The sequence below is a fragment of the Cricetulus griseus genome, chromosome 6, assembly GCF_003668045.3.
Source record: "Cricetulus griseus strain 17A/GY chromosome 6, alternate assembly CriGri-PICRH-1.0, whole genome shotgun sequence".
In the NCBI taxonomy this organism is placed as follows: Eukaryota; Metazoa; Chordata; class Mammalia; order Rodentia; family Cricetidae; genus Cricetulus; species Cricetulus griseus.
Window position 1 is genome coordinate 11,431,301 of NC_048599.1, and position 26,731 is coordinate 11,458,031.

The 26,731-nt window shown below is 49.0% G+C and overlaps 1 protein-coding gene and 1 pseudogene across 3 annotated transcripts in view; one reads left to right on the forward strand and one right to left on the reverse strand.

The window, feature by feature from the left end:
- Ptpn1 (protein tyrosine phosphatase non-receptor type 1) overlaps positions 1-26,731 on the reverse strand; it is a 67,767-nt gene that overhangs the window by 29,948 nt on the left and 11,088 nt on the right. For 2 of the 3 annotated variants that reach the window (XM_027423340.2, XM_027423341.2), the window contains exons 2-3: positions 4,936-5,026; positions 2,372-2,472 (exon numbers count right to left, since the gene is read on the reverse strand). In XM_027423340.2, the coding sequence (XP_027279141.1) occupies positions 2,372-2,472; positions 4,936-5,026 (192 nt within the window). Of the gene's footprint in view, positions 1-2,371; positions 2,473-4,935; positions 5,027-20,794; positions 20,928-26,731 lie in introns of those variants that run through there. The other variant, XM_027423342.2, reaches the window with a different exon arrangement.
- LOC107980138 lies at positions 5,021-7,387 on the forward strand (annotated as a pseudogene).

Below are 26,731 nucleotides of genomic sequence, written 5' to 3' on the forward strand. Positions count from 1 at the left end.
AGGCCAGCTTGATTCAGAGCAGCACTTGCTCACAGGCTGTCCAAACAACACTAGTGCTATGGGTGAAGGACTCGGCACAGCACCCAGAACAGAGCGAGTGCCCAGTACAGAGTGTGCACTGGTGAGTCTAAGAATGGGCAGCCTTGAGAGCTGGACCAAGAAACATGGGAGATGTGACCCACAAATGGTCTCAGAGGTGGCCCAAGGGATCGGAAGACCTGGGCATGGCTGGTGCCTGCTGAGCACCGAACCTGCCTAGTGATGGTGGATGATGATAGATGAATGGCAAGTTCTGGGAGTTCCCTTTAGCCTGCGGGACACTACAGGAAAGTTATCCACACCAGGGCTGGTCATATCTTTGGGCCAGAACCTCTTCTAGAACAGTCTCCATTCTCACTGATTTTGACCCAAGCCATTGCCCTGTTAAGTCTCAGCCCACTCTCCTTCCCTGTGCCAGCACTTGGTATCTTCTCATTCTTTCCCTGAGCACTCTGTCTTCAAGTGTGAGGTAAGCAAGGGCTCTGACAACAGCGTGGCAGGTGGATGCCCAGGGTATGTGATGGTCACCTATGTCCTTCATCCTCTGCACTGCACAGGGTCCACACCCTTAGCCCCACCATGGGTATAGCTGTCTGCATCTCGCAACTCACCACACATGCTCCTGTCCCCAAACACCACCCAGCTCTCAGTAGTTATCAGGACCCAAAAGGAAGGGGCCAGGCCTGGCTGTCCCTTTGCGATGGAGATGAAGGACAGTCCCACATCACCTGCTCTTTTGCACCTCCACCTTTTACGACAGGAGGCTACAGACTGTGGTTTCCATAAGGAACAGCACTGAACGGAACGGGGAGGGTTCTTAGTTTGTGGCTTGGAAAACATTTGAGTCTCCCTGTCAGAAACACTCCTGTGGGGTCAGACTATTTTAAGTCTCTCTGAAACCCCTAGGGCTGCAGAAGCCATCTATATGCACACGGTACCACCTTGCACAGCAAAATGTCACAGGTCCCACAGAGTTGCCAGGGCCTGGGGTTGGGGTAGGTTAGAGTAACACTCGAGTTTCTCTAAACAGGGCCTAAGTCTAGCCAGGCTGGCATGTGGAACTCACTATGTCTCCCCAACTGGCCTCGAACATGTGGGAATTCTCCTGCCTCAGCCTCTCAGGTGCTGGGATCACAGGTATAAACCACAGCACCTGGGTCTAATAGATGTTTTCTGTTGTTAGCAGTGGGTGTTTTTGGGAAACACTGAGGGCTGGACCCAGGGTCTTACATGCCAGGCTCTACCACCAAGTCCCAACCCCAGCCCCTCAGAGAAAAAAAATGCTAAATGATCATTTGACTAGGGCATCACATACCCTAACCCTAACCCATACCAAGTCTTTCTGACCTCAGCTACAGATGAATGGCTGAAGCCAAGAATGCTGATGTCTCTACCCGGATTCTCAGGAAGTTACTGGTGCTTCAACCTCTCAGCAGTAGGCCCCACCTTCGTCAGGAATCTCAGGCAGCCGCCCACTCAAACACAGATGTGCTGGGAGGACCCTCCCTGGCTGAGGTCTGGGAAGGTTGGCCCTAGATCCACAGGACTGAAGACAGCCCACTGAAGCTACACATGATGACTGGCAGGGGTGGAAGGTTGGAGGGGGAGAGGGACACATGTGGGATGCTTCTGGTCATACAAACTGGCTGTGATGGATGAGTGCTAGCTCTGAACTTCTGACTTCACTGGGATTTGATTTCCAAACAGCAAACAGAGCTGTCATGCTCAAACACCCTACAGCTTGGGCTATGTGACAAGGAGTGACAAAGGAGACTAGGATAAACAGCACATGTCCGTTTAAACCAATCTGCTGGTAACAGGCTAAGACTGGAGAAACAATTGAGACTAAGCTTTTGTCCTCTTTGCAGATCGTCTTCTGGTCACACACCATGAAGTGTGTTACATGGTGTCCATCACACTTTCTCAGAAGGAAGTCCAGAGCTGTGGGACTTCTTCTAAGAGATGTCATATCCTCAGATGAGGCCCAGAGGAACACTGAATGGCACTTGGGACAGAGGTGCCTGGCTGACTGCTAGCCATCTTAATTGCTGCCAGAAGCACCCAATGCCAAGGTCCACACCTCCATGGTCACATGAACTAAGGTCTTCTCCTGCCCATCAGGAGACTACTGGCAGCTCAGTGTGTCACCTAACAGTGCCCAGGGAAGATGCTGTGACCACACTGAGTCTGAGGGACACGCTTCCTATCTTGCTGCTTTTTAGTTGGTGAGAAGCCTGAACTTCTCAAGAACATGATGATCTTATCTGATGTGAGCACAACAGCACTCTCAAACTTTCCAGAAAAAAAAAAAAAAGTCCAGACAGCCTGTTACCTGGGTGAGAATATAGCTCCTCTGGGCTTCCTCCATTTTTATCAAACTGGCATTGATGTAGTCATTATCCTCCTGGTGCAATTTAATCCGACTGTGATCAACTGAAAGACAAAAGCAGAGCTGGGTTAGTCCTGGGGTCCAAGTGCCTACGTTCTGAAGGAAAGCAGAGAGGGACCCACAGCCTGAAGAGCATGCACAGAGGCAGGGGCCTCACTATTCAGGTGACACTAGTTATCTGTGGGGTGACTGGCATTCTCAGGACAGTTGAGTACCAGAAAGGTCACATTTCATAGCAACAGCCAGCAACTCCAGACCACACCCTCCCTGGGAAGGCAGGTCCTAGGTCCTTTCAAGGGACAAGCATCACCCTCCCCCATCCACAGACCACAGAAGTCAAAGGATCCACTTCCTGATGCCTAACACAGGTTCCCAGAGTAACATGGAGGCTGTAAAAGGAAGCAATTCACCAAGAGCTGCCCCAGCTCCCTGTGACGCACTGAGGTGTCTCCGGTAGGGCTGATGATGACTTGGCCCAGGTCTCAAGCACTACAGAGAGAGTATCCACTACGGCGCAGCAGCAAGCCATGTGCAATGAAGTGATTCAAGATCGTTTAGACATTATGACCAGAGACACTAAGAAGGGGATTTAAAAGGATAGCGATGGCACACACCTTTAATCCCAGCACCCAGGAGTTCAAGGCCAGCCTGATCTACATAGTGAGTTCCAGGACAGTCAGAGTTGCATAGACACAGTCCCTACATCTCAAGGGAGGGGAGCAATTTAAAGAAGTAAGAACCCTCTCACACAGATGTAATCTAGTAACAAACTCACTAGGGAAGCTCTGCCACAGGCTCCTGACCAAGCCCCATGCTTTTGTTTCTGTTTCCCTCACTACCTTGTCATAAGAGGAGGGGCTCCCAGGGGCCACCATTCTGTCCCTGCAGCTGTCACAGGTGGGAGCCTGCTCTTTCTGATATAACACAGCAGAAACCAGTCAGGATGAATCACATCTTTCACCGGAACCCAGAGGAGCAGCCCTGAGACCAGCAGCCTGCGGTTTCTGTTCCAAAGACTCTCCAGCTGTACCTGCCATTTCCCATTGTGGAGGTCAGGAGATTACTGGGTTACTTTCAAGTGGATCAAAAAGAAAAAAATGAGTAGGTAGGTGGAAAGACAGATTGATTGACTGAGCCCACCAGGCCTGGTAAACACTCACCTATAATCCCAACACTAGGGAGGAAGACAGGAGGATCATGTGTTCAAGGCTAGCTTTGGGGGTACAGAAAGCTTGAGTCTGGCCTGAGCTGCATGAGTCTACTTCTCAAAAAACAAACAACAAAACCCTTGTGTGAGTGGCACTGGTGACCTCAAGGGCTCTAACAGCACCAGCTGGCCCTGGGCAAACTCATCTTGTTAACTTCCTTGCTGAACACAAGTAGTTCAAAGAGGGCTGTGGGGGTGTCCAGAGGCTGCACACACAATGCCCAGCTCCATAGCCATGGGCACCAGCTGCACTCTAGCCTGGAAAGGTCTCCTTTCATCTTGAACCATCTTTCCTGCCCCCATAACCTGAACACAAAGTTCCTTTTCTACTAGAGCGTGCAGAGAAAAGGAGACACGAGAATACGACTGGGGTGCAATGCTGAGAATGACCCCACATGCAGCAAGGGGACAGTCTCATACAGTCACATCGCTACCCTTAAGTTCCAGCTAGGACTCCAGAACAAGATCAGCACGGGTTTTTCACTATGTCACTTTGTTTTCATAAGCGTATCTGATGTCCCTCAGCTAAGAAATCTAAAACAGACCATGCTGGGGTAAGGGTAGTGACCCTCTTCCTAAGGACCTACATGTGCACTTCAAACGGCCCATCTTTACTAAATGCACCCCTGAGGGGCACTAGGCTTAGTGGCTTACATTGTGCTTCACCTCCACACACTCCTGCAAAGTAGGTGTGACTCCCATGTTACCGACGACCAGAGTCACCAGGGTGGCAGGCAAAGAGGCATATTTGTTGTTTCAACTCTGGACGCACTTTATGTCTCCCCAGGAACTTGATCAATAGCCATGTAGATCTGAGTAGCCATAATCCTTATTGAGGAATAATGTCTACAGACTTCAACAAGAGGGGTCAATAACCCTGGGTGCTAAGGGCAGACTCAGACCTTGGAGCCCAGTCCTAAGCAGTGAAGCCAAGGGCCAGCTGGATCTACACATCTGGTGGAGTGGAGTAGTGTGAGCATCACTGTGGCTCCTAACCGGGCTGACAGCCAATGGCATAGCTGCTGAGTCACCTACAAGAGGCTGTACACTAAGCCCAAGCCACTCACTTCAGGGAGGAAAATGACTCACCGAAACATAGAGCTAAAAAGAAGGGCTCTGAACCACCAAAATTTCCAGAAACTGGAGCCCCAGTGTCTGCAACAGTGAAAGCGAGCTATGATACTGCATCTCTGGTGCTTATCACAGGAGACAATGAGGTCACAACCTCTGCCCCACCCTGGACAACGGCAGCCTGTAACTGGGAAGTGTGCATGGGGCAGCAGGAACAGCGGGTACTTACAGGGGCTGACATCCCGGTACCTGTTCCGGTTTTTGTTCTTAGGAAGTTTCGCCACTCTGCATGGGAAGTCACTGGCTTCATGTCGAATATCCTACAAAAAAGGAAGAAGAGTTCTCTTTTGGAATCTACACCAGGAATTTATCCAGACAGTTAACGGAGCACCAGAGATGAGCCAGGCACTGAGGGCAGAGCAGACAGCAAAGAGGCCTGGGCAGTGTGGGCAGGACAAGCTGATAATCGCCAGGTATATACTAGGTTACGGGAGCAGAGCACGCTGAGCAGGCCCAGGCCTGGCTGGGAGGCAGAAGGAAGGAGAGTAGGACTGAGGAAGGCCTGCTAGCAGAGGCACAGGACTTATGTCAGGAACAGTGAGTGGGCATCAGGGAAGAGGGGCAGATGGATGTGGTGGGCAGGCTGGATCTTGAAGTGCTGGAACGTCAGGCTTGGGAGTTCCAACTGGAACCTTCTGGAAAGGAACACGTCAATAAACACTCCACCATCCAATTGCTGTCTTTGGAGGCAAACACGCCCCTGCATGAACAGAAGCAGCTTCCTCCTGCTCAGCGGACCACACAGGCCCACCCTGCTCTTGCTGGGATGCTGCCAGTCTCAGGGAGCAGTCTGGGCAATCTGCTTGTTCATTAGCAATTGTAAGCGCTTGTGCAGTGTGAATGCGCTACTACCGTGAAACTGAAAGTCTATAAACGGTTTTAACTCTTGCCTTTAGGGCTGGCCGACTTCACCACAGTGAGAGGGGCTAGGAGAAGAAGCCATGGCGACAGCAGTCTACAAGGTTCAGCAGTGAGAAATCCCACACTCCCCCAGGGACATGCAGGGTGTGGACAGCTGTCACCTTGGAAGGAAGGGCGAGACTCCTAGTTGGAGGGAGGTGGACAAGGCCCCCTCTGAGCAGGGCTAGATGCCACTACTTGCCTTCCCTCTGCTGCTGTGCCAGCTCTTACCTCTGCAGAAATCAAAGGATGACTTTCTGGAAGAGTCAATCAGGTCTCCAGACTAGCTAAAGTGGCACAGTGCAAAGAGAAAGACCCTCCAAGGCACGAGTGAGATGTACATGCCCAAGCTCAGCCCCTGCCTTCTTTCAGATGCTCCCAGGGGGTGCAGCTCCACTTTCTTTCCAGGTGGGAGGCCTTCAGATGACCTAAGCAGACAGCAGGAAGCACTGAAGGATCCCAGCATCCGGACATGCCTGTTTGCTCATTGCTCCATCTACCTGTCTGTGGGCCTCCACTCTCCCTGATGGCAGATCAAACAGGAAAGCAAGGCCAGGGAAAGAGCCCTTCAGAGGACACAAACTGCAGAGTACAGAAAGCCTAATAAATACTACTGACACACTCAAACGGTAGGATCTCATATTCAGCAATTAAGAACAGGATGCTATGTCACACCAAACAATGTCTTTTTTTTTCCATTCATTGATTTAGCTCATAAATAAAGTCATGCACAATTATGATACATAATACAGTATGTTCACAATGGCATGGCTAAATTAAACCAATTAACACAACAATTGTCTTTTGTAATGTAAAACAAAGAAGCAAAAATGACAAGCTCAGCTGAAAAGATAAAGAACTACTCCCATCCCCCTACAGCCACTCCAAAGGAAAGCCAAAGATAGTAGCCACACCTCCTTTTCCAACAGGTTTTCCACCCCACCAAGAAATAAACCAAGAAAAGAGGGGAAAAGAAACAAAGTGGAAAATGATGGCAAAGGGAATTTCCATGGAAACTGAAGGCTGACAGACTCTTGCCAGTGTGACCAAGACAGCAGTGTCAGCAGCTTGCCTTCTCCAGCACACTAACTGTGACACATCAGTCTACCGGAGGAAATAAGACCTGAATCCAGCCAACAGGGGTTCCAATGAGACGTAGGCACAGGCCTTTAGAGTCTAGATGACAGCCATGTATGGAAGGCCTGCAGATCCACAGAGGTCTGCAAGTGGATGACTACATTAAAACCTGGAACTGAAAGAGTCTGAACCGCTCACAAAGCTAGTATTAAAACCACAGTAGGAGGCCGCTCGCTCCTTTCCATTGTGCTGAGCCTGCTCACCCTCCCGAACTGAAGAAATTTATGGACAAGAAGTTATCGTTGAAGTTAAATGGTGGCAGACATGTACAAGGAATACATAAAGGAATTCATAAAGGGCTTTGATCCCTTTATGAATCTTGTGATTGATGAGTGTGTGGAGATAGATGGCAACTAGTGGGCCACAGAATAACATCGGCATGGTGGCCATACGAGGAAACAGCAGCATCATGTTAGAAGCCTTGGAAAGAGTCTAAACAATGGCTGCTCAGCAGAGGAGTTCACATCCTTCCCCAAAGGACTGCTTGACTGGGGTGTATAATTGGGTCATGTACATTTTCATAAGAAACTCTTTGCTAAATAAACCTTTGTGATACTCAGAAAAACAAAACAAAACATGGTGACAGGGCACAAGAGGGCCCAGTGCCAGGCATGGGGTCCGTGCACACCTGTAATCCCAGTACTTAAGAGACTGAGGTAAGACTGCTGTTGAGCTGAGAACAGCCTGAGCTATACAGTGAGATCATGTCTCAAAGAATCAGAAAGATACCAAGTGTGGAGGTGAACACCTTTAATCTCAGCACTCTGGGGGCAGAGGCAGGTGGGTGTTCATGCTACTTAGCAAAGTGTTCTGTAGAACATGGAACTACTTCTGTGTGGTTGGACTGGCTTTTAAGTCTGTCTACTTCCAAAAGAAATAGATATCTCAAATTAGGGCGTGTCATGCTGTGAATTGGAGGCCAGCCTGGTCTACATGAAACCTTGTCTCAAAACAAAACAAACAACAAAAAAATAAGCAGAACAACAGTTTTGTATTTTGGGAAGTCCATTTCCACCACTAGTCAAGCATCTCTTATATCCAATTAGTCAGAAATTCCAACTTGAATGAACAGTTGACATGCCCTAATTTAAGATATCTATTTCTTTTGGAAGTAGACAGACACAAAGCCAGTTCGACCATGCAGAAATACTTCCACGTTGCACAGAACACTTTGCTAAGTGGAACAGCCACACTGGCTTTAACCTATTTGCTCTAGTCCCCCACAGTGAATGTCTGCTTCTGACTCCATGGTGAAAATGCTTACTTGCTTATAATTATCTGCCATGGGGAAGAGCAGGGAAGCCTTCCTGAAAGCAGTCAGGAGTCTGTTAAAACAGAGTGAAGCCCTCACCTCTAATCGCAGACCCGAGCCAGGGCAGGCCCTCAACATAACCTGCTGACTGACTGAAAGGATGGTGCTAATCCCGTAAGTGTGCAGCTTCGGACTCCACACCAGTGTGCTGCTTCCCGGCACAGGGTGGAAACGTCCCCAAGGGAGTCTGCATCCGAGAACACCCCCATCAGGCCCATCTTAACTGCTATAGAATGCATGCTCCTGGGATTTGGTTTGGTTTCTGCATCTGTCATACACAACAGCCTCCTGACAAGACAGGGCCAAATGAGTTCCTAACACAGGTATTAAAGCAGAGAAGGTGGGTGTGCCAGCACACCTGGAATCCCAGTGCTTGCAAGGCTGAGGCAGGAGGTTGGAGAGGTCAAAGGCTGCTTGGGTTGCCTCAAAAAGAAAAAAGAATGGGGAGGAGAGTAATTTTCTTCAGTGGTATAGCTACTGGCAAGATGCCCATTTGCCCATTCCAGTAAGTAACCCTTACCCAGGCTCATGCAAGCAACACTAACTCAGGGAACCACAAAAAACAAAACAAAACAAAACAACAACAACAACAACAACAACAAAAACAACCCTCCATGTGGTTATTTATATATTGTTCATGATCTAATAAAGCTTGCCTGGAGATCAGAATGCAAAGTTAGCCGCGGCCATCGAGGCCGGGCAGTGGTGGTACACACCTTTAATCCCAGCAGCCACACTAGTTAGCCACAGAGCCGGGTGGTGGTGGTGGTGGTGGTGGTGCACTCCTTTAACCCCAGCACTAGAGAGGTATGTATATAAGACAGGAGCAGGGCCTCAGAGCTGGCAATTAGTCTCCAGCCACGTGGAGGAGAGGACGGCCCTCACCAGAGAGGTAAGAGCTCTCTGGTGGCTCAGCTGCTTTGCGTCTCTGATCTCCAGGCAAGCTTTCTTAGATCATAAAAGGTATCACCACACCAAAACATGAAAGTAGGAGGGTCTTGTTGGGAAGCTGGATCAGAAGGCAGCACTGAGGGGTGAAAAGTATGTCAAGAAATTAAAAAACAAACAGACACAAATACCCACATTTAAGCAAGAAGGATTATTTATGAAGTGTCTTGACAGGTGTCATGTGTACAAAGGAGGGAACCCTCCAACAGCCCCTATAACCTATTAGAACTTCAGGGACTACAAAGTCCTTATCAATGGTCAATATAAGCCTTTCTCTGAATGGCTGTCTGATCTGAGGTGCTGGTGGAAGCTACCGATTCTCAGAAAATAGTCAGCTGAGAGACTGAATGAAGGGCAGAAATACCAGACAGTGTGACTGGCAGGCTAGCACTTCCTAGAACACAGGAGCAGCCATGACTGAGGAGCGCACAGAGATGGTGCCTGTGTCTGGTCAGCTCACCTACGATGGATATAAGTACCCAAGAGTAATGACAGAGGAGCACATTTTATTAACCGAGTCTCATTATAAATGAAACAGAAAATTTATGTTGAACAAAGTACATTCAAAACCCACAAATCACCAGAAGCTGTCTTCTGAATAGAAAACAATACTTCATATAGCCCACGCTAGCCCCAAACTCCCTTCAAAGCTGAGGATTACCTTGTACTATTCTTCCTAGTCTTCCCAGTCCTGGGACTATATATCAGCACACCTGGTTTATTGGGTAATGGGGATGGGGCCCAGCTCTCATGTCTCTCCACCCCCAGCCTGTTTCACTCTTCACACACAGAAGTTAACAACATAACATACAGCGAAGACTTAAGAAATGGGGTAGTTTAGTGGCACCTGCCTGGTATGCATGAGGCCCTGGGCTTGATTCCCAGCAACACACACACACACACACACACACACACACACACACACACACACACCCTTAATATATTTCTACTTTATTTATACATTCATGTAATAAATATGCAAGATGTAATGTGCTTGATGTTACCATATTGTAATATAAAATATAGTGTTTAAACAATGGAGTCCAAATTAGCTAATCAACACCAAGCGCCAGTTTTGATTTGAAAAATTTAAAGATTTATTCTAATTGGGTGGTGTGTGTATGCTGTGATCCAGGTGCCCACAGAGGTCAGAAGAGGATGTCAGGTCCCTTGGAACTGGACTCACAGGTGGTTGTAGTCACCCCCTGTGCATGCTAGGAACCAATTGGGTCCTCTGGAATTGTAGTACTCACTCTTTACCACCAAGCTATCACTCCAGCCCCTTGATTTTAAATGACCATAATGAATAAAACTATATGTTATAAAGAAAATCTATGCCCCAAGACTCCCAGAGCAATGACAGAGAATGAGGAAGGACAGACATGCCGGGCGGGGAAGCACAGGCTGCAGCAAGTGCTGGACAAGGGTTAGAACAGAAGGTTGTGGAAATGACAAGGGAAGGCAGACCAAATAGTGCTGTAGAGCTGTCCAAACAGGAAGAAGGGCAGCAGTGGATACTCCCTAAGCTGGCTGGCAGGGAACCTCTCCTGGGAACAGCGGGCAATTTCACTCTTCGAGCACCTTCTGCTCTGAGCCTGAAGTGCCAGCCAGTCAATTATATTTAGAAAAACCACAGCTAGTCTAGGCTGAGACCCAGATGAGAAGCAGGAGAAATGAAAGCCCAGGCTCCCCACTGAACTGGACCGCTAAACTCCCAGAAGAGGACTGGCTCTAGCAGACAACTGACACTTCAGCTACAATACAATCTGTTCCACACAGTTCACGGTGGGCCTTAGAACCAGAGCTAAGTAACCGTGGACAAAGAAGGCAGAAGTGCAGAGTCTCCAGACAGTCGAGTCTTAGGAGGCTGAAAGTGACTGCAGGGACAGGTACCTAGGCTGCAAGTGCAGCCACACAGAGGAGCAGAGGGTGTGTGTGTGCGCACACGTGCATGCATGCATAGATGCATGCATGCATGTAAAAGATGCAGAAAAGCAGCTTTTACATGGTGCTGGGTAACAGCCCTACTGCTAGCACAGCTGTTCAAAACACCAAACTCTTCAACACCAGCCAGGACCTCTGTCACTGCTGCTGACCCCAAGTCATTTACAAGAACAGGCCACTGTATACAATCTCATTAAAATGACTCCTCGGTCCCTAAGGATGGTATTTTCAGCACTGAGAATGACAGCCTTGAGAAGCCCAACTGTGGCTGGGGGTGGGAGAACCCTGGTTCAAGGCCCTGTAGTGGGTGGCTAGGAATGAATGACTTAATGCAAGTCAATGAATTTGTCCTTACACTGTATTTAGAAGCAGCATTCTGAGTCCAAGGCAGCAGCTCACAGGCACTGGAGCTGCCCCTTACCTTACACGAATTACACCAATAATTAGGATGACACGCCTGTCTTAGACTCCCAAGTGTCCCTGACTTTTACCCTAATTTTTACAGCCCTGATACAAGCATCTTTTTAAAATCACTTATGTTTTCTGTTAAATGTCATGAATTTCACCTTGGGCAGAAATCAATATGGAGAAAATGAATCAGACTTACAGTAATTGATGTCAATCAAACATATTGGAAGCAGTATCTACTGAAGTGCTGAGAACCACAAAACTGTTCCCGTAAGAGAACAAGCTAAAAAAAATTGACTTTCACTTCTGTTTTGTTTACCTTCTGCTTTCCATCAGGCCAGTAAAACTTCACCCCAGCCCCTGGCTGCTTGCCGGGGGACAGTGGGATAGCTGACTAACAAGGATTTGGCAGGCATCTGCAAGAGCAAGGTCCACAACTTTCCTGGCAGGAACCAGGCTGCCCACCACATTTCCTCCTGCCAAGGTCCCAGGGGAGAGGCAACATAGGACACCAGTGAAATCCCTGCTTTGAAATGATACAGCTCTCCTTACACACCTCCTTACACACTGGAGGGATGCTCCCTGAAAGCTTATGAGCGTGAGGGAGCAGAAAACAGCTCATTAAAATGAAATGGTTTTGGTTAAGATTTTCCCAAGTACTTGGAAAGCTGTGGGAGGCTAGCCAGAACCAAGGGAAAGGCACAGGCACTGCTATCACCAGCCAAATGAGTCTGCGGAGTATCTTCTAGATGCCACACACTTTTCTGCCTGCCATGAAAGGGACCAAGAGTGAAGGAGGAACAGAGAGGGAGGCATGGCAGCACTCAAAGCACTGGAAGGGATGGACCTGTGAAGCCACAAAAATAAAATCACAAGCGGATGCAGAGAGGCTGTGTGACTTCCCAAGCGAGGAGGCAAGGGTGAGGCTAACACAGCACTCCTTCGGCTCATTGGGACACTGTGCTCAGACCTGGAGCAGCATAGTCAGACCTCAGCTGCTCAGCCCTGCATGGAGAGGTGGAGGTGAGCTACACAGGAGGCCCCTGTCTCAAAACCAAGTCAAACCACAAAGTATATTACTGGCTAAATTCATTATTTTCAACATTTTAGAAAAAAAAAAAAGGAATAGGGATATTAAAATGCAAGAAAATTTGGACTAGGTGTAGCCTTTAATCCCAGCATTTAGGAGACAAAAGGCAGGTGGATTTCTGTGAGCTTGAGGCCAGCCAGTTTACCTGTGAGTTCCAGGACAGCCAGAGCTATATAATGAAACCCTGTCTTGTGGGGTGAGGCAGGTGTGGGGAGCAAGGAAATGTAAAGACTGGGGGCTGGGGTGATGGCTCAGTGGTTAAGGAGGAACCAGTTTGGTTCCCAGCGCCCACATGGTGGCTCACAACTGCAAATCCAGCTCCAGGGTGTCTGACTCCCTCTTCTGGCTACCGAGGGCAATGCACACAAGTGGCACACAGATATCCATACAGGAACAACACCCATATACATGAAAGAAAAAAAAAATGGGGGCATTTTGAGACAGGGTCGCACTGTGAAGCCCTGAAATTCACTATGTAGATCAGGCTAGCCCAAAACATGTCCTGCTGCTGCCACTGCCTCTGGAGCACTGTAGGAGTAACAGTGTGTGCCATGTTCAGAGAAGCAAAGGGAATTTCAAGACCTACAGTAGCATGGTTGTCCTTGCAGTGAAGGTACTCCACCCTAAGTCCTGGAGAAGAGTGGGCAGAGTGGTTCTGGGTCACAACCCGCCCCATGTTCAACTCAATTGTGTTCCTTGGGAGGCAGAGGCAGGCGGATCTCTGTGAATTTTTGAGGCCAGCCTGGTCTACAGAATGAGTTCCAGGACATTTAGGGCTACACAGAGAAACCCTGTCTCAACAACAACAACAACAAAAAGGAGGAGGAGGAGGAGGAGGAGGAGGAGGAGGAGGAGGAGGAGGAGGAGGAGGGAAAGAAAGAAAGAAAGAAAGAAAGAAAGAAAGAAAGAAAGAAGGATGTTAAGTTGGCTAGGTGTGGTGATGCTCCTCTTTAACCACAGCAGAGAAGACAGAGAGGCAGATTTCTCTGAGTTCCAGGCCAGTCAGGTCTACACAGTGAGACCCTGTCTAAAAAACAAACAAGCACATACACAAAATAGTCAAACATTAAACTGTTCAGTTCAAGTTCAATAAGTAAACTGGGGGTGAGGCAGGGGTGGGGTGGGGCAGGGGTGTGGGGAAGCTGAATTAGAACACCTGATGCACAGGTATGAGAGTCTGCGCTTGGATCCTGGCACCTAAGCAAAAAGTTGGGTGCATCTGTGTGCTCTATCAGCATTCTATCTGGGAAGAGACAGGAAGAAGCCCCTGGAGTTTGTTGGCCACCAAAGGCACTGATGACTTGAGTTGGACTCTTGGAACCCAAATGGTGGAACACAAGAATGGACTTCCACAGGTTGTCTTCTGATCTCCATATTCAAACACACACACACACACACACACACACACACACACACACACACACACACACACACACACAAAAAAAAAAAAAAAAAAAGACAGCTACATTCACATCCCAGCACCAAGCTCAGCCTGGGCTGTACAGCAATGCCTGCCTCAAACAAACAAAACAAGTAATGAAAGCAGCTCCATTCAGAACACGACTGCCTGCCTCTGCCTCCCGAGTGCTGGGATTAAAAGCGTGAGTCACCAACGCCCGGCTTTAATTTATTAATTTTACAATGGGGACAGGCAGCAAGCCTTCAGTAGTGACCTGTGATCACCTGCAGAAGCTTCTAGAGCTGGAAGATGCCAGCCCTTCCAGCCTCCTCAGCTCCTGTGGCATGGACACAATCTGAAAGTGTGCACACCACTCTTCCCCTAAAGCCTAAAATGACAGGTTAGCAAGAGACAAGGACTCCTAAAACCCAAGGTGGACAAGGAATTCAGGAACACTGATGCCACACACACACACACACACCACTACGCAAGGGCTGTGACCTCCCACTATGCTGCAGGTTCTGAGAAAGCAGTGAACTGCAGCCGCCTGTGCTTACTGGAGCAGCCATGTATGAGGGTCATACACTTGCCACCAGTTTCTGTCCTTGCCTTCAGCTTGGGTCAAGTGTTGGAGGGACAGGTGGTTCTTCCAAGTTCTGTGTCCTCAGTGAGGGGTAGACCATCTGTGGACACAAGCTCACTGTGCTGAGCAAAAAGCATGTCAAGAGTATGAAATTGAAAGTAAAGTCTTTGAAAGTGCCTGCTGGGGAGTCCTCTAGCTCAGAAGACTGGTGACAGGCCACCTGTCCTTACAGACTAAGGCCGGCATCTATGGTAGGAAACCAACTGAATTCCGTGCTTCAGGTGCTCAATGCAAACTACAGGCACAGGGCCAGGAGAGCAGGGACTGCCCTTTCCCACAGTGTGCTCAGGGACTGCACAGCGTCACTCTGGGCCCTTGCCACATGACAGTGGGCTTTGGCCCAGCCTGTAACTGCACACACTGTTGCTAGACTTTTTGCCTCTGCTTTCTAGACAGGGGACATACTCTTGGGCACAGCTCAGTTGAGGAATATGTAGGATCTAACCATGTCAGAAGGCGCCAAGGGGAGGCTGTGGATTGGGGTGAACATTACAGGCAGCAGAGAGAGAGACAGAGAGAGAGAGAGAAACAGAGAGAGAGAGACAGAGAAAGAGAGAGCAAGACAGAGAGAGAGAGAGAGAGAGAGAGAGACAGAGACAGAGACAGAGACAGAGACAGAGCATATCACTGAACAGACTCACTGACAACACCATTCCCCAGCTGCCTACGAGCAACTTCCAGTTCTGTCATGTGGGGAGAAGCAGGGCACGAGAGAGAAGTTCCTCAGACTAGGCCTCTGCCCAGTGCCTCTGCTGTAGAACTGCCAGCTCTAACAGGCACATTCCTGAAGGCCACATTCCACACAACCAGACCCTAGGCTCCCTCCAGTCTCCTGTCCATCAGAAAATGAGTGGGTCTACAATGGTGACATCTAGAGTCCACAGGGAGCCCTGAGGCATGCTGATTAAGAGACCAGCAGGAGACACAGCACTGGTATCTACTAAGCTCTCCTTGTTCCCTGAGCTGACAGGAGGTCCCCAGCATCTCCTGGCCTTGAGATTTTACCATCCTTTCTAAATTGAAGGTGGAGGTGGTGATGGCTCCTTTCATTCTTAATAAGACATTGGCTATGACACTAGGATTCATTCTACAACTCAGAGAAAGGCGAGTGACACCTGACTAATGTTTGTAATTGCTACCTCCCTCCTGAACACTGGGATTAAAGGATACTCCACCAGGATGGCTTAGAGGGTACTTTTTGAGGACAGAAATTTTAGCCTGTAATCCCAGTATCTGGGAGGCTGAGGAAGAATGTGGGTTCCAGGATAGCCTGGGCTACATGGGAAGACTGTCTCAAATGCATTTACATTATCCTAAATACAGAGATGGACGCACACACACATCTGGCCATGCTCTACCTGCAAAACCATGCTGCAGCTTCACAGACACACAGGGGTGGGGAGGAAGGGTAGAAGAAGGTCTACAGGAACCTGCAATGACATCACTGAAATTTTGAGAAAAAATCTGAGTGGCACAATCCAGCTCTAGTGAGGAACTGCAGTGATGGGAGTCGGGAGGTCTCTACCACTCTTCTATGGCAAAGATGAAGTACAATGTAAGAAGATATATTCTTTTTGTTGTTGTTTGTTTGATTTTTGAGACAGGGTTTCTCTGAGAAGCCCTGGATGTCCTGGAACTCACTCTGTAGACCAGGCTGGGCTCAAACCCAGAGATCCACCTGCCTTTGCCTCCTGAGTGCTGGGATTAAAGGTATGCACCACCACCTGGTTGGAAAATAAGAATTTTTAATAAGGGTAAAAGGTTGCATCAGGACTTGTGATGTATAAACACTGTACCTAAACCACCAGCTAGTTGAAGCAAAGTGCTTAACACTTAAAAAGCCTGGAGCAACTCCACTTCCCCAGAGTGGTGAGTCAGAGGCAAAATGCTGAGACGCCCACTTAGGTCACATACCAGCCCTTCCTCCCTGGACTCTCCTTGAAGCCACTTCTAAAGCAAAGGTACAGGCTATGCCCCAGGCCCCACTGAAGCGCCTGAAAGTTCCTCAGAGCAGCCCAGGGCCTAAATTGCTCACACAACTCCTACTTTTCCTTCCCAGCACTCATCTCTGCAGCTCGCCCTGGCTCTCTTCTGTGACCTCAGACACAGGATCCTGGTTAGCACACTGCCCAGCCACTGCTGTCAGAAGTGTGAATGACTCAGGAGTTCACCTAACATACTTGAACTTGCAGGTGATACTCAGAATGCCGAGAGGGGAAGGGCCGACTGGCTGCAGAGGGTCCTTAGAACCCCGTGACTCTGACTGACCCCAGAAACAGAGGTAGCCCATCTCACATGCACCACACTTGTAGTGGGCCACAAGGTGAAAAGTATGCAATCAATCCACAGGACCCTTCTTAAACCGGTTGCAAGCCTGAGGCCTCAGACATCAGCTGTCTCAGGGAGAAAAACTGCCCCACTAAAGCCTCCTTTTCCTGGGGGATGAAAGGGAAAGGGATGGTATGCAGTTAACACCTGAAAGTTACCGTAGGTGACAAGTCCACAGAGGACTCCAGGCTAGGCAGCAGGGGCACCAGGTGCAAAGGACGTAAAGCCAAAGGAAGACAACCCAAATCCCTGTAAAGCGTGATGATAGCTAGGGAAAAGGAGGAATGAAACACTGAGTGGTGTAAAATGTTCTGGAGAGTTCAAAAGGGACAGCAGAAAGCAAGAGTCCCTTGTCCCCCATCACAACAGAGCTGTGCTTTAAATTAAACGCTCGCGTGACTGTGCAAAGTTAAACTGCAACTCTGGGACCTCAATGCAAGATTACAGGTATGGACCAGCAGCCCAGTTCTGGGACATCAGTTTCAAGAAAGCTGGAGAGAGGCACCAGCTTGCAGTGAGAGTGCACAAAAGAGCAGATGATGGTTTCAGGTTTCAAGTTAAGATGGCCAAGGCCAGGCAAACATACAGGGTTTCACTGAACCTCAAGACTCCTCAGGCCTCCCCAAAGCAGGACAAACAAGGATCAAGGGGACAAGACAGAGGAAGGAGCCTTCCTTGTTACAAAACATCCTCCAAATAAAAGGGTCAAAGCCATACTTAAAAAAGAACGCACTAGACCCAGGTGGTGGTGCATTTAATGCCTTTAATCCCAGCACTCAGGAGGCCCAGAACTCTGACTTCGAGGTCAGCCTGATCTACAAAGCAAGTTCCAGGATAGCCAGAGCTACACAGAGAAACCCTGTCTTGAAAAACCAAATAAACCAAAATAACTGAAAAAAAAAGACTGTACTAGAAAATGTACTGGATCTTATGGACACGTGACTTCCGGTATATTTTTATGAAATGTGCTGTTTGTATGGGTTAAAGGCTGGATACAGAAGTGATTTCTAGGACTAAGAGACCTTTCTCAGAGAAACTTGCCACGAGCTGGAGAAGACCCAGGCTCACGGGGAGACACTGGCCAACAGCAATGTGCTGTTTATAGCACAGCTTCCACAGCTAAAGCCAACCCCTCTGAGATCACAACTACTAAGTGGAGAAAAGTCCCAGACCCTTCCATCATACTGCACCAGATATACTTAGGAGCAATGTGTGTTCCCAGGAAATCAGTCCCCTCAGGCCCCAATAGCCCCTCCTTGGTGCAGCACTCCCAGGTAGGCCTCTTCAGAAGCAGTCCATCAAACCTTCCCTCTGGGTGGACATAGGTGTCCTCATCCTTTGGCAGGTGAGTGCCAGATGTCAAGCCAGGGGCCAAATGCTTGTGTGAACTAGCATTCACCAGCTAGTTTAGAGCAGCTCCCCCAAGACACCTTGGCCAGCTGGGTTCACCAGCAGAAGCTCAGACCTGGGCAATGTGTTAGAGCACAAGTTGGGGTACAGGCCATTTGTGGGTACAGGAAGGGGGTGATGAACAAATCAAATTGTCACAGGCTGCCTGTCAGTCCTTGACCCAAACCTCCAACTTCCTGCACCCAGTAAAGTTCAGCGGAGCCACCAGGAACTGAAGTGCTGCACTTTGTCTGATGGGCCCTGTCTGAAAATTGAACTTAAGAAAAGACGTGGAGGACAGTGACCTTGCCTCTAAAAGTTGCTATCTTGTGCAATGTGATCCCCAGGGAAAAGAATGACACCAAGTTCATGCATGTCTGTGATGAATCACCTGGGCTCCACAGCCCTCATGGCAGCACTACTCGTGGGAACTCAGCAAAGCACTTAAACTGACTAGGCTGCTACAAAAGACCATGTGTTTCAGAAACAGGTGAAGAGACCCACACCTGGGAACCCAGAAAGCATGAAGGTCATGCAGATTCCCTAAGAGCAGCCTGGCACTGCTCTCTAGCCCTAGAAACTAGTCTGATGGTAGGCTTTGGTGCTCAAACCTACTTCCTGCAGCCCAAATGCAGACTGTACACCCAAATCCTTTAGCCATCAATCTGATTTTAAGAAAAAAGAGCCAGGCAGTGGTACCACACACCTTTAATCTCAGCACTCATGAGGCAGAGGATCTCTGTGAGTTCCAGGACAGGCTCCAAAGCTACAGATAAATCCTGTCCCTGCAAAAAAAAAAAAAAAAAAAAAAAAAAAAAAAAAAGGAGGAAGGGAGGGAGAGAGGGAGGGAGGGAAGGGAGAGAGGGAGGGAGGGAGGGAGGGAGGGAGGGAGAGAGGAAGGAAGGAAGGAAGGAAGGAAGGAAGGAAGGAAGGAAGGTCGCCTCCAGTGGCTTAGGAGCCTGAGAAGGGTCTGCAGTCACAAACCCCTCAGGCACAACTCCAGTGATCCTCATTCATAAAAACCATTGCCAAGTGAAATTACGTGACAGTAACAGAAACCCTCAGGTACACTGCAGAGATTACGGCTGTGTGCAGGGTGTGTACCGTAGTAGCCTCCACTCCCCGCACTGTTTCTACAGGAAAACACAACCAGAACACCAACCAATCTCTGGGCTCCTGAGGCGTACATATCTGTGGCCGAGAACTGTCTGGACTCGAATGCATACTTACCATTCTGACCCTGTGCCAGCTAAAAAAAAAGTTTGTCTGAACATTGTTTTGTGAACTGATCCAAGTAGGATTTAAGGTGTTGTGCATCGGGTAATAAGCAGGGAGACTCAAAAGCCAGGTATCCCATGACACCAAGACCCAGGACAGCTTCTACTAAAGCCAGGTATCCCATGACACCAAGACCCAGGACAGCTTCTACTAAAGCCTCTCTTAGCTCAAGGACATTTAGAAACCTGTTTCTGAAGGTTGCTTATTATCCATCTTTCAGTTTACTTGTCTCTGTGGCTATAAGCCCATGCTTGCTTCTGCCGTCCTCTTCAGTGGCCACTGCCAGAGTACAGAGAGGCAGACAGAAGCCATGACAGACCAGAATGCCACACAAGCATCTTATGGCTAGCCTGCAGCCCGTGAGGCATTCCAAGGTACACTCAGGGAGATGCCACAGATCTGGGTTACTACCTCCATGGCTAACATCACATTCTTGTCTTCTTATGGGGAAGCAGCCCTAAGATTCCCCCATGTCTGCAACTGCTAGTGGTCACAGCAGAGGCCACAGGAAGGAGACAGCAGTACAAAGAGCAGGACTGTAGGGGCACCAGGAGCTCAGTTACAGCCCAGCCCGGCCCAGCAGACTGGAAACCCCACCAGCTTGTATGTCAGCCCTGTGACAACCCTGTCATCTCCTCCACCTCTGCCCTTCAGCCTGAATCCTAGAAAGGCATTTCCGGGCTTCAAAGCTGTCTTTAAACAGCACTGAGGATTTGGAGGCTTGGCCTTGCTGGCCGGCACATCAGCATTGGACAGGGTCTGCTCCCTTCACACTCAGCTACTCTAAAGAAAGGAGACCCAAGGCTGAGGAGCAGTAGAGCAGCTCACACGTCCAGGGTGCTGGCAGGGAAGAGCGCCTGCTCCTGGGCCACACGTTTGGTCACTCGGTGCTCTCTGACTAAGCAGCTCTCCTCTATGTCAGGATGCTCACAGGAGTTCTGTTCATGCCAGGGGCAGAAGATCACAAGTGCCTTTGTTTTAAACTCAATCACCTCCATAGGAATCCCCTTGTGTCAAATGCACTGGGGTTCAAGCAGCCCAAACAACCTTCTGCACTTGAGTGCAGGCTGACAGCTTCAGGTCACTCCTGCTTTAGGCCTTCCCTCTTCTCCACTCACACCACACCACACACTTTGTAAGCTCCCAGGGAGAGGAAGTCCAGAGCCAACAATCACTGACTAGTTTTCAGGACTGGACAAGGACAACACTTGAAGAAAAGAGCAAAGATTTCAAATACAGATAAACACCTCACCTGCCCAGAACTTTTGCCGGGTGCTTTCTGGCAAGATCAAGATCTCAGGAAATACCAAACAAATGAAAATGCAGAGATAACGTAGGCAAGATGACCTAACTGCTGAGAACACAAGCTTCCCTTCTCACTAGCTCTTCATGCTTAGTAGCTCCCAGCCACAAAAATCATATGCGAAGGGAGCTGCTTCCTGCAGGCTGACAGCCTGACTCAGCCCCTCCACTTCCTCTCAGCTCAGCCCAGCTCCCACCACTGCCATCTCTCCCTGGGCCAGCACCCTAGAACGCAAAGCTGGAGTGGCAGGGCCCGTGCACGCCAGGAGCACACAAAGGATCAAGCATCAACATGGCCTGGACGGGCCCTCTGAGTGGGGACATGTAAATCTCTATGAGTGCCACCAGCAAGTGCACATAGCTTTCCCTCAGAAAGGGTTTCTAGGCTTGGTGGGGCTAAACTAATATGGGTGCACCTGAGAAAAAGAACGCACAGACAGGTACTCTCCATGTGGTAGTCCTATACCTGGGGACTAAGACGCAAACCACAGACACAAACCTGACAGTCAGTAACCAACCATCAGTCTCAGCACTGCACACTGATGCTGTGGGAGGAGCCAGGCATTGAACTTAGATCTGGGAAAGGCAGTCGGGGGGAGGTGGGAGAGATGCCTCAGGTGTACAGGGGAGGAAGCAGAATTCTCTCCAGGGAAGGCAGATGGTTCCAGGAGGGAGATAAAGCACAGGCAAGGGGTCACAGTGACAGGATCATCTCAGGGCAGCAAAGAACTTCCCAAGTCGCACCCAATGGGGGAGGGGGGCACGGAGAGTGATGTGTCCAGTGCTCTGAATTCAAGGCCTCCAGTATTTAGGGGTAAATATGAGAGAGGTGAGCAGTGGCTGGGGCAACATCTGGGAGTTAAAGAACAAATGGACACACTCAGGACCCAGGCCCAAGATTAGCCAGAGGTAGAGATAAGAAAAGTAAAAGAGAGAAAGCTATGGAAACCAGAGACAACTTTCAAGAAGTGCTAGGGAGCTTTCTCAGTGCTGTCCAGATGCTTGAGGAATGACAGTGACAAGAATGCAACAGAGCAGGGCACAGCTGCGCACACATGCCTTTAATCCTAGCACTTGGAGGCAGAGGCAGGGAGATCTCTATGAGTCTGTGGCTAGCCTGATGTACAGAGCGAGTTCCAGGACAGCCAGAGCTACAAAGAGAGCCTGTGCTTTGAAACAAAAAACAAGAAAAGGGAGGATGGGAGAGAGAGAGAGAGAGAGAGAGAGAGAGAGAGAGAGAGAGAGAGAGAGAGAACACACGAGAGAGAGCCAGAGAGCAAACAGACAGAGGTCAACCACACTAAATGGTGCTCAAATCACGATGAAGTATCTTGGGCAGAGCAAAGCGGAAGCCAGCTAGCAGAGAGGAGGAGCCCAGTGTCAGACATTATGTCAGTGGCTTGGGAACATGAAGCCCAGCTTCCCTGTGCCAAGGAGTAACTGGAAGGTGAGCAATGGGCACAACGCTAATTTACTGCAAAACTTACCTGCAGCTACAGCACTCAGGAAGCTGAGGCAGGAAGGCCTGTGTTCAAGGCCAACCTGGTCTGAAGACAGTCTATATTACACAGAAAAACCCCGTTTCAAGAAAAAATAACAGTGGCTGACCATGGTCTTGGGGAATAGAGACACAGCTGGAAATCTGGATGCAGGAGAAAGCCGGAAGAGGGAAGCAGATAAGTGAAGGGCCATGGAAGAGGGAGCTGTGGGCAGAGGAGCTGGGCTTGGGGAACGTCAAAGGATGGGGCAGCTGGGGCAGGGGACAAGACCAAGACCCTGACATGGCCCAGGAGTGGAACAGCAGCCTTGGGAGGAGACAAGACAGACCCCAAGACAGGTAAAGTGAAGAGACAGAGAACAATGGATGGGAGGGACATGCTTAAAATACAAGTAGCAGCACAAGCAAGGCCAGGCTAAATGCCCCGCCCGGCACGTATGTGGGCACATGCACACACCTGCACTTTTGCAACCCCAAGAGGTTTCCCTCTCCTGGCAGAGGGCAATCAAGGAACTGAGCCTGAGGCTGAGCTTGCACTGTGCAAACTCACTCTACTGTTCTCCTAAAGGCCCTGTCTAGTGCCAGTGTATGGCCAGGGGCAGCTGTGTCTCAGCAATCAGGACCACAGGCTTGGGACACCAAGTGGCTTCTCTGTTCTGCCACTGTTGCTCCCACACATGCTCTAAGATGCTACTGGGACATGTACAGGATGCACAGTAAAAGCAGACAGGGACAGCTACTACCAGAGACACTACACCATGAAGACAAACCAGGCACACGTGTTCTAGGTGGTCATCCACCAGTAGGGAAAAGCCTCTCTGAGGTCTTCAACCATTAGTAATCAGCCATTTGCTTCTGTCCTGAGAATGCATCTTGGTTTGTAACCCAACAATTCTCCTGTGTCAGCCTCCCAAGTGCTGGGACTACAGCTGGGACTACCACTTGTACTGGCAGAGGATATGGCTAGGTGGCAGAGCCTTGGCCTGGCATGTAGAAGCTCTGGGATTCGTTCTCAGCTCTGCATTGTTTTTGCACAGATGAACACACGCGCACACGCGCGCACGCGCGCGCGCGCGCGCACACGCGCACACACACACACACACACACACACAGAGTGCAATGTGCTTCTCCTACACATAAGCTTCATTACCAGAATTAAAAGAATGAAAAGGGGCTAGTAATACAACTCAGTGGTTGAGCACTAGTCTTGCATGAGAGGCCACAGGTTCAATTCCTAGCACCATCAACACCTGCAAAATAAACAGCTGATATTTTCACAAGGATGGTGTCTGCAGATAATTAGTTTTGACTGTTTCTATGTGGTCAGGAGTTTGATGACTGTAAATAGAAAACTGGCAGTAAGCAGTAAGCTATCCACAGCTACTTGAGATAATTTTTGTTTTTAACTTTACTTAACCACAAAAGTCTCACAAGCTGTAATCCTATCTGAAGGGTTAAATGCCTAAAAATGAAGTCTGTGGCTCAGCCATTTAAGTGTGCTAACAGGCAGGTTTAGAGGAGCTTCTACCCGAGTCCTGGCACTGAAGAGGCTGAGGCAGAAGACCATGAGTTGCCCACTGTGGACAACATAAAGAGACTCTGCATCTAAAATACAAAAGTAGGGGATTGGTGAGAATGCCCAGCAAGCACATAAAGACACTTAATCACCAAGCCTGACACCCTGAACTTGATCCCCAGGCTCCATGTGGTCGAAAGAGAGAACCAATTCCTGCAAGCTGTCTTCTGACTTTCACACACATAGAGAGACAGACACACAAAATACACATACATACACACACATACACACACATACAGATACAGAGACATAAAGACACAGACGCACAAAACACAGATATAGAGACATGCACACCCAAATACAAAAGTAGAAAGAAGGTTAAGGATTCAGCTCAGGGGTAGAGTACTTGCCTAGCATGTACGAAGCTTGAGATCTAATCTAGACTACTGTAATAATAATAATAGTAATAATAATAATAACAACAACAACAACATTTGGATTATTATAATTATTTTTTTTTTTTGAGGTAGGGTTTCTCTGTGTGGCCCTGGCTGTTCTGGAACTTGCTCTGTAGACCAGGCTGGCCTCAAACTCAAAGATCCACCTGCCCTGGGATTAAAGGTGTGCAACTCGAATGCCCAATGATTTTCACTGGTCTTAAATCCTCTTACAAGGTACTATACCTGAAAATCACTCAAAGAAAACCACATGGATAACAAAAACTACTAGCAAACAGACCATATAATGTGAGAAGCCAGCCAACATCATTAAAAATATCCCTTAAAATCCACCAATAAACGAGACCTTTATTCTCAGTGCCTGCTGCCAACCAGGGGCTGACCAGACACCTTCAGTGCATTCTTAGGAAGACAGCTAGTGTCTGAAGAGTATGTTTACTTCTTTAGCAATAGGAACTGAGACATCCCAGGCTGGTCTCAAACTCACTGTGTAGCTCAAGCTCCTGCCTCTACTTCCCCAGCACTGGGATCCTAGGCATGAGCCACCATGCGTGGTCTATGCAGTGATGGGGATCAAACCCAAGGCTTTGTGCCCACTAGGCCAGCTAATCTTCAGGCCCTGACTCTTCCTGGGAGTGCAGGCGAGACTACTTTACCATAATGGACACTGGTGCTCCTGTCTAGTAATGTACACTGACATGTGAAAGATCCACTGTGCACTGTCTTTAAATGCTGGCACCCTGACAGAGTGAACAGATAAAAAGCAGCCAAGGGAAATACATGTGAACACACCTGAGGAGAGAGAGGAGTTATCCTCCATCTGGGAGCTTCCCGACCCCCACTGGCTGCTGTGCACCTGACAAATGAGCTAAGCTGGCCAGCACGGGGTTTAGGTCTAGAAGAACACTAGTGAGAAAGGGACAGAGTCTTGAAGCTGGCCCTGAGCTGAAACTGTGCCCTCTGTCCAGCGGCGGGCAATGCTCCAGTGAGGAACTGGTTTTGTCCTTCAGGACTCAGCTTTGTGAGGGAGGGAAGGTACAAAGCTCAGAACAAAGAGCCCAACTGTTTCATAGTATGAAGAACTGCCAATAACTATGGTTTACTTTTTCTTGTGGTGCACACACAGCTCTGTGACTTACAGGTGTTCCAGAGAAAGCCTGTTGTTGCTTTTAATATTCACCCTCCTTGCAAGTCTTCCAAGGCTCTCTGACTTCACCCTTTGACACTTGACACATAGCACTACCTAACCAAGCCACAAAGCAAGCAAGGCACTGAAACAAGCTTCTAGCATTTCCCAGTACAAGCCCACTTGGGCAGATTACTCTTTTCATCGGTTCCCATAGGGCCCATTGAATTTAACTGCCAGCTTGGTCATTAAGCATGATTCTTGGAAGTGAAGCACAGGACTGCAATCCCAGCACTGGGTAGACCAAGGCACAAGAGATGTGAGGCCATTCTAGGTTCCACAAGGAGACTGTAAAACAACACCACGTGCACACAGAAAAAAGTTCCTGGAAATAGCTGAACATAGGACAAAAATATAACCACACTCAGTTGCCTGTGGTGGAAAAATGGTGATGACGGCTTCCAACTCCCTTTAAAGTAGCTGGGGTCTAAGGAGGGAAGGAGGCAGGGAGAAAAGCTGCCACTTCAGGGGGTGGTCTTGTTCAGGGGATCTCCCTTAGGTCACATCTTCACCCTTTTGCTCTGATTTTGTTAGTGACACACACCAACCATGTTCCAAACCAAACACCGTGTCAGGGCCAGCACTAGCAATACACTTGAAGGAACTCAACCTGCCATGATTCATGGACTGAGGACCACAACACACACAGCACCCAGGGCGGCGTAAGCCCACAGGATGGAGGCACAGTAAAGATGGTAGACACATCCAAAGAAGCAGTGACCCTTGCCTCCAGGACCAGGGCCAAGGCAGTTCACACAGCAGGACTCCGGTTCTGAGGCTTATCATGCTTCCTCCAGATTTATCCATAGGCGCATCAAAACATAACCCCTAATAGGCTCCTCTTTTTAAAAACAGCACACAGACCAAGCAAATGACTGTGAGTGGTCAACTAGCGACATCTAGGCAGGAGGTTACAAAGCCAGGCGAAGGTCAGCTCTACAATCCAATTATCCTGATGTCCCAGGGAGGCTGTGCATGTGGAAGCTCAGGCAGTGGCCTCACCAGCAGTCACTGGGAAGAGGGACTGGAGTCACTGGGGAGCTGGTGAAGAACACTGAGGTTCTATGATGCAACGATCTTCCACAAACACTCCTTATTACTGACTGACCATTGGGGTACCACCCACAGCACCCTGTGTGAGGCACTGCGCAGAACCCAACACTGCATACAGCAGAATGAGGCTGGGGGCTGACGACAAAACCCCAGCAACCACAACCTCATTGACCATG